Genomic DNA, 8,949 nt, shown 5'->3' on the forward strand with positions numbered 1-8,949 from the left:
TTTCGTAAAATAAGGAGGAGTAAATAAATGAAATTAGTCGACTGCTTGAAAAAATTTAGTGGTACAACTTAGGATATTGAAATAATCAGTACATCTCAAGAATGCAATGGGTGAGAGGATATCATTATACTTACATAGTCATCGACTCTTAAAAGGATTGAGAAGTTGATTGTAGCTAATTTTTTCCCCTATTGTATCGAAAGTAGGTCAGATTTAAAGCCGTAGAATTGAATATCTGGAGGTTATTATCGACTATTAGTTCATTAAACAATATTCTAAAAAAGTATAATATTATTCATCAATTGAATCTCTTCTCCAAAAGAAAAATAATTGGAAGTGTATTAAAGGAGAGATGAATTGTACTCTTATTTCTAGCTAAATGGAAGGGATTTAAGATGCTAGAATTCGCTTATTATAACGCTAGAGTGTAGGGGAGGGAGGGAAAAGGAGGGGAGGGAACATGTCATCATACTCACACTGAACCTTTAAAAGCCCGCGACTTTTTGCGCATGGCGATTCCATCGTTAATGAAACATCTCCATTTCTGTCGAAGTCTGGGGTATTGCTTATAAGAAACAATAATGTTGTTACAATGATAGTGATGAATAAGAGTCACACGCTCCGATTGAGCTAGCCGGGCAGGCTTTGATAGTTTGTTGAAAGATCCCTTCCTATACAAGTTCTTGACCTATGCAATGAGAGCGACGCTCGAAGTTCTTTGATTTGATTTTGATTTTGATTTGATTTTATTAACGTCCATCTTCAGTCCAAGACTATATAGGACAGCTAGGCCCTAAGGGCCTAACGGGTAACTTTTTAATTTATAATATTAGCTATAATTTAATTGGGGAAGTGAAAACAAATGCTGGGGAAAAATGCCCGCTCATTATACACATTGCATATAATAAGAAAATTTTGAAATCAGGAAATTGTGAGGAGATCAAACCCTTCTCTTATTTCCTCAACTGCTTTTTCTTCATTCTCTTCTCCTCTTTCCTTTTCCATTACTATTCCTTCCTCTATTACTTCTTATTCAAGAGTCCTTGCTAGATGCCATGCCCTTGTAGCGATTTTGGTGATATTGATAAATTTGATAGTTAATTCGATATCTATCTTTGTATATAATAGGAATTGTATAGTGATTTTGGATAATGAGATTTTCTTAAAGATTTCTTTTCTTTCTGTTTTATATATAGGATAGCTGATAAGAAGGTGTTGTGATGCTTCAATGTTGCTGTATATACATTTGTTATTAGTGAGTTTGAAATGATGTAAGTAGGATTTGATATATCCGTGACCTAATTTGAGTTAAAAGAATGCGCTAGCAGTATTTCGAGTAGTTCTGTTTGGTAGCTTGATCTTAAAACCTATTTTCCATGGAAATAGCTTTAAGTAAGTTGATAGGGATTGATTTGATTTGAATTTGTATTGATTGAGAGTATCAAACTATTGATTTGAGGCATATTCTTTGATAATCATATCTAATAATCCAAAGCTTGTTTCATTCGAGGTGGGTCGTATTGTAATTGCTTTCTTGGCTAGCTTATCTGCTAGTTCATTTCCTTCAACTGAGATATATCCAGAAACCCAATTTAATGAGATTTCAGCTTCTTTTATTCTAATGACTTTTGTTGCCTTGATTGCTTTTATTTGGTTAGCTTGTTCTAGGTGATTTGAAAGAGTTTTTAAGCGATATAGATTAGCTTGATTATCCGAATAGATTTTGAACTTTTGATCAGTATAAGCAATTGAACTAGCATATTCGATAGTTCTTGTAACTCCAAAAAGCTTTCCATTATATATCAATTAATTAGTACCAATATTACTTTGCTCTTAATATAGAATTCGATTATTTGACTATATAGCTACTATGCCTACCCCAATATCAATTCCCTTCTCGGTGAAAAAGGTATTAGTGTAAATATAGGTGGTATCCTTATTTTTGTGTTTGAAAACAATATTGTAAAGAATAGCAATATCTTTTTTTGATGAATTATTAATATTAATTTGAAAAGAAGTTTCTCTTTTCCATAAAGGGAAGTTAAAATAAATGATCTTTTCGAATAAGGAAGGGTTGAAGTTCTGGTTTGTCGATTCCCTTATTCTATCCAGTTGAATAGGTTTATATTGTTTTTTCTAAGGAGTAGGGATTGTATTCAAATTGGCTTGATATTGAATTAGTGATGCTTTTTCGATATTGATTGAATAGTTTGTTATAAGTTTAGCTAAATGGAATACGTATTGTCTAATATTCGAATCTAATCGAATTTTTGAGGGTTTTAGGCCTGCTTCTATTTCCATTAGAAGAATTGGGGTAGTTTTGAAAACTCCTAATATCTTTCGAAGAACTAGGTTTTGAAGTAATTGTATCATATTCTTGAACTGCATTTGGCCTCTTCACTAAATCACTGATCCGTAATCGGCTATATTAGTTACACATGCTATATATAGCTGTCTGAGGGCTTTAGGACTAAGGCCCTTTTCGATATTAGCTAATCGGGCCATTCGATAGAAGGCTCCTTTGGCTTGTGTGATTCGAATATTAACATGTTGATCGAATTTGAGGCTCGGATCGAACCATATTCCCAACCATCTGATTAGAGATTGGGGTATAATTGTTTCCGAATTGGGTAGTGTGATTGGGTAGTCTTTTGTTAAATTGGATGATGAGAAGTGCATTAACTCAGTTTTTGCTAGATCGAATTGAATAGCATTCTTTGAGCTGAGTTCGTAGATTTGTTTCGTAGCTCTTTCTAGAGATTTGATGTTCTTTTTCCATGTGGAAGAATTGGCAATTAAAGCGATATCATCAATATAAGAGAGGAATTTTATCGAATTGAATGAAAAAAGGTCTCTAATGTATATAAGGAAAAGGATTGGAGAGATTGGGCTGCCTTGTGGTATTCCAGTCGAAATTGGTTTGAAAGATTTGGTTTGATTATTAAAAGATAGTTTTAGTTGTCTTTGTTGAAGAAATGAGGCTATCCAGGCTATGAGATTTGTAGCTCGAAGTTCTTTGTTTCCACTATCATACACCACCGAAGGTATGTACACACACCCGCCGAGTTCTCTTTCACACAAGAAGAAAAGAGTTTCAAATGAACAAATGCAATCGAGGAGAGTTTTCAAAAATGGCGAAATCAATTGCAATTTAATACACTAAAAAGGTTCTTTTAAGAAAGTGCAAATTGAACGCTTCACCCGAATCCTAACCCCCGAAGTGAGTTCGCTCTTAATAGCGATATACTATTATAGCTTCACATTTACCGCTTCATAATCGTCATAAAGCTTTCGGAGCTTGTTAATATATGCTACCCTCCTTTCCTCGATTGCTTGCAATGCGAGCCGCCGCTCCTCGCGATCCTCTGGCAGCAATGGTTGAAGTTCTCTGTACAAATTAAGGCGGCATTGGCTCAGCCAGGTAACCATCTTTGGGTCTGCGTCCCATGATAACTTATTCTCATGATCCTGAAGTTTGATTCTAAGCCAGTCAATAGGCTTGTTAGGGTGCGGTACCGGGGCGCAGAGAGAATTCTTCTTTTCGTCATTATCGTACTCAGCCTCAACATGCGCAATGAGGGCGGCACTAAATACTTGTTGACAGGCGCGGACAGGCTGGAGAGTGATATGTTTGCCGTTGAACACGGGAACCGATCCGGTTCCCATGGGCTCCTCAACCGTACAATCGATATAGAGCGTATCGAGCACAGGACTATATTTTCCGCCTTCCAGAGTAACCTGATCCGCGGTGATATATTTCACTCGGCCCATGCGAACGATATGCTCGATCTTCTTAATCTGATCAAGTTCTGGCAAAGTTATAGTTGCGCAGTGGAACATGGTAGGCCATTCGTTCTTAGACAAGCGCAATAGGGCCCCGGATGCATCTTGCCGTTGAAACAGGTCATTTACAGATGTAGCGGCCATGACTGCTTCAAACTGTAATTGAGCGAACTTACGTGGCATCTGGAGCGGCGAGTCCGTGGGCTGTAGGAACTTTCGATCATAAAACCACGAGTCGCGTGGCATAATCCACGTAATCTTTGAAGGGTCAATGCCCATACTTAGCATCCAGAGGCAGGCATCAATTCCAGTCTTGCCAGCACCAACAACAGTGTAGTTAGCAAATGGTCGAGAGACATGAACCAGCTCATTTGGTGTTATAAGTTTCACATCGTCTGCGACAATATAGCTAGGCGGGCCCATAGAGGGGACCTTCTGGCGCAAGAAGGTGGAATCGACAATCCGAGTTTCGTTTCCGACAGAATACCTCTTCCCGGTGACGGTGGAGTAAAACTCGCCGTCACTAGTATATTCGCACAAAGGGTAGTAGGTGACCCGGTTGGATGGTAGGAACTGCTGCGTTAGGACCCGGGTGTAATAGGCCAAGATCTCGTCGCCTGTCGCGAGCTCGGCCAAACCGCTGTTCCAGCCAACCATGTCAATCTTGTCCTCACCAAGGTCTCTGGAATTGACGCCGTAGAAGTTAGATGGCTGGTGGAGGCGAACAAAGGGATATGCCTTGGTCCAGTGACCACCTGGGCGGTTGTAGCGGTCGACAATAGCGAAAGTGGCGTTAGGCTTATCGGTAAACAGGGTATCAACGAAAGCCATTCCCATAGCACCCGCACCAATGACAAGGTAATCGACAGTAATTTTTTGACTCATTTTGACAGTGCAAAGGGTAGGTGTGCTTGATTTGAAATTCAATGAATAAGAGTGTAGTTGCAGGGGCTTTTGCTCAATGTTTGATTGGCTTTGTGTAAAGGCTTGGTGGAGCGATGATGTTCAATACTAGTTCAAAGTAAAATACGCCGGCTTGAGAGCGAATGCTGCGAATACTGAACTGAGGTTATGGTTTCTTATTGAGTTGTAGATGAAAATTGAAGATGAATGAAGTGTAGTATAAACTAGATATAGAAAGAAAAGATAGTCGGATATGAGAAGCTATATATATTCCAGGAGGGCAAAACTTTAATCCTTCAAGCATCTCCTATTTTACTTTTATGCTTGTGGTGCCTCGCGTTAGGATTTCTTAAAATTCGAATGTTGCTGCAAGGACACGACAGTCCCTGGTATCCCCTAGAGTGCGTCAAATGGGCCCCGTCGCTTAACAGGGGCGTATCAACTAATCAGATCATCAGAATTCCTTGAATTTAATCTAATATTCATATTCAATCTTTATTGTAAAAATCAATCAATATCATTTCTATATCAAAATATCGAATATAATAATGTATACTATTTCTCAATCTTTGGCAGTTTTTCAAATTCTAAAAAATCAAGATTTGAAATCATAATTCTATATTATAAATAATATGATTAAAGAATCATTAAAATAGCTGTTCTATCTAATAAGACTTTATCATGCAAGGTAAGAGTTCTGGAACCTACTCACCGTACATGTAACGCTTTTCTAGCTAATATATACAATTATTCAGCTTTTTATACCCTGGTTTATTTATGAATATATGAAACAAAATTGAATATAGTATCATAGAAAGATTTAGAATTACTTAAATTATTTAAAAAAATATATCATTTATTTTTAAATATTTTTATACTAGTATTTTTGAAGGGTTAAAATTAAAAGTTCGAAAAAGTTCGAAAAATTCGCTTATTTTGTATGAAAAAAGCGTTACAAGTTAAAAATTTCAAGTTTTTTCAATTAAAAGCTTATATAACTTTTTAACAAAAATATTTAAAAATAGATTAAATTTTTTTTTATATATATAATGATTAAGATTACTGAATATGAATTTTTTATAATTTAATATTTATAATTGAATTAATTATATAATATTTTAGTTTATATAGAAAAACATGAGTTTTGCAGGGATTATGTCACAAAACATCACGGTGTGCGGTGAGTATGTTCGATAACTCTTATATCGCACGGATCACATTCAGAGCCCATTTGACGCACTCCAGGGGATACCGATAACGCCAGCCATTGAATAGATTGATTATGATAAAAATTAAAGTCCTCAGACTCCGAGCATCAGCACAGGGTGGGTAAAATCTACAGTCTTGATGTTACAACCTACACCGGGATTCAAGCGATCCTAGGTACACGTACAGGGTTGGTACAGAAAAACTTGGCTATACCGGACTGGGATATACCGGAATCTTGGATATACCCGAATAATTTCCTGATTTGACTACTTTTTATATGAGAATACCGGACTTTTAGGCAAAACCGGTATACCGGATACTTTTTTCACGAATCCGGTATAAATTTTGGTGGTAGATTTGGCTGAATAAGCTGAATTTTGAATGAGTAAGCTTGATTGGCTATCATCACATGATATTTTTCGAAAATATCGGGGTTTGGAGCTGAAATCGGATATAAATTTTGGTTAGGGAGCTTGGACCACCATTTTTTTATACCGGAATCATGGATATACCGGATTTGATTGGTCGAAAATTTCAGTCCGGTATAACCAAGTTCTCCTGTAGTTAACCGATATTCTCGTAAGACCGAGGGTAGAAGCGTGATAAGTAATCACAGGTCTAGGTGCACCAGTGATTACCTAGGTACTTATCACGATTCTACCCTCGGCTTAAGACTGGCTTGAACCCTGCGTTCTACCGAGGCCGATAACGCGCATTTGAACAATATACTGAAAATAGATTTTTGCCTAAGCTACAAACGTATTTAGAATTTAGTAGTGTATTTATACGAAAAAATACATTCGATTCAGGATATAACTTTAAGGGGATTAATGAAATACAAAAGCAAAAAATCTAATTATTGATTAGATTCTAAGAAATCGATTGATATAGTTTCTATTTAATTATCTCAAAAATTACAATTTTATTCAATTTAATAATAATCAAAAAAAAATATAGAGTTGAAATCTAATCCCCTTTTAAATCTAAAACACTTTTCTATCGAATGTAAATTTTAATTTTTGAGATAACTCAATAAATTTATATCAATCGATTTCTTGAAATCTAATTAATGGTTTTATCTCTTTTTGTTCTACTTCATAAATTCTCTTATAATTCTATACTGAATTAAAGAATTCTTCAATATTATCTGAGGTTTGATTAGTTATAAAGTCTAATATTTAAGATATCAATATAAAATAGTTTAATCATTATAATTAAACTAAATAGAATTCTATTATATTGAATTCTAATTTTAATTTTCGAGATAATCTAAAAAAATTACATCAACCGATTTCTTAAATTCTAATCAATAGTAAAGTTACTTTTTTTCTTTTTATTAATTCCCTTAAGGATATATACTAAATCTGTTAGAAAAGGTGCTTATACCGCATATCACGCTATGCTGTATCGGGATTAGCCCGCATGTGACTCTGTCGAGTCCACACATATATATTGTATCTCTATGTAAAACTTAATAATATTAAGGCTTTTTCATTAACTCATATATAATCTTCTAATAGATTATGAGCCCGGATTCGCGTAACGCTAGAATTAGTCTTCCGGAGTTACTTAATTAAAGCTACGACAAACAATAACTATTTCATCAAATTCGGAGATTATTGTCTTCATAAATATAATTCAATTTTAAAGATATCTAGGTAGCATCTAGTCTAATACAATTAAGCAATTGGGGGAGCGCGGCTTTGCTTGGCAAATGAATTTGGCTTTGGTACCATCATAAAATTCCAGCATTTTATATAATATTATAAAACACACAGCGTTATTACAATGGAGATTGTAATAAATATTCAGGTATGCAACACCAAAACAATCTAGCCTACAAGATTAAAGACAATGAAGATTGTAATAAATATTCAGGTATACAGCATCACAACAATCCAATCTATGGGGTTAAAGATGGTGAAAACTATATGAAATACTTAGGTGCACGGCACCACAGCAATCCAACCTATGGGGTTGAAGATGGTAGAAACTGTATGAAATACTCAGGTACGCGGCATTATAGCGATCCAACCTATAGGGTTAAAGATGGTGAAGATTGTACAAAATACTCAGGTACGCGGCATCATAGTAATCCAACCTATAGGATTGAAGAGGGCGACGAAGCTCTGGCAGACGACTGCCACCCACTCTTATCTTCTTTCGACAATTCGAGAATCTTAGTTACAGCAAGATTCCCTCGTCTCACTTTCGATTCCTTTCTTTTCGATCCCCGTAAGCCCTATATCGATAGCAACAATGCGATATAAGCAATCGGCAGTGCTCTACGAATCGATTAAACTTTATATAGTTGAGGGTTACCTGTAGAAAACCTTGAAGTTGAGAATGCTTTGGATATAGTTTATGGGGGAGCTACGAAACCCATCTAATTTAATAAGATTTTCTTCGTCTCAGAAATTTCCCCGCTATCCCCCCCATTTCTTTAACAGTTTTCCGATTATCCATACCTACGATCTAATGAGTGTAATGATTATTGGATTATTGTTTTATTTAATAATGGAATTTTATGGTGTTTAATTTATTTCGCTCACTAGTTCCGCCATTTTACGACATTTCAACTCTCAATCTCATCTCCTTCCGATAAGCGATCGAGTTTTACTTGTATTCTACTTGTATACAATCATTTTGGTCCTCTCTTGGTCCCCTACGAGGGGATCTTCGTTTTCTTTTCGATCACTGTCTTCATACGATTTCGACTTCGATCTTCTATGTCGATAATGACTGCACTAGCGATCGAGGGGGAGGGAGAGTATATAAGGAGCCGGAGGGTCTATAGGGACTCGAAGGCATTGAGTATAGAAAGCTGGAGGTCCCAAAGGGAACCAGAGGCGATCCGAAACCATATGTGGAGAAGAAGTGGATGACTACGGTAATAAGAAAACGCATACTATTATACTTGGGGGAACACTCTGGTGTTCCATTATGTAGAAAATGATCCCATCATCTTCTACACTCCTTATAGTAGAGACCAGCAAGACCAAGATGATCAAGGGTATCACTGTCAGTTTTGTGTCCCTTTTTGAATATATTCAA

General features: G+C 36.1%; 1 protein-coding gene across 1 annotated transcript; it reads right to left on the bottom strand.

Annotated features, from left to right (window-relative positions):
- Positions 1-3,249: 3,249 nt before the first annotated feature.
- Positions 3,250-4,668, bottom strand: EAF02_011716 (uncharacterized protein; the record flags this gene model as incomplete). Its single annotated transcript, XM_038907763.1, has 1 exon — positions 3,250-4,668. One exon carries the CDS (start codon positions 4,666-4,668, stop codon positions 3,250-3,252), a length of 1,419 nt encoding a protein of 472 aa, XP_038752580.1.
- Between the last annotated feature and the right edge of the window lie 4,281 nt (positions 4,669-8,949).

The sequence above is a fragment of the Botrytis sinoallii genome (assembly GCF_014898435.1).
Source record: "Botrytis sinoallii strain Bc 23 chromosome Unknown BSIN_034, whole genome shotgun sequence".
Taxonomy (NCBI): Eukaryota; Fungi; Ascomycota; class Leotiomycetes; order Helotiales; family Sclerotiniaceae; genus Botrytis; species Botrytis sinoallii.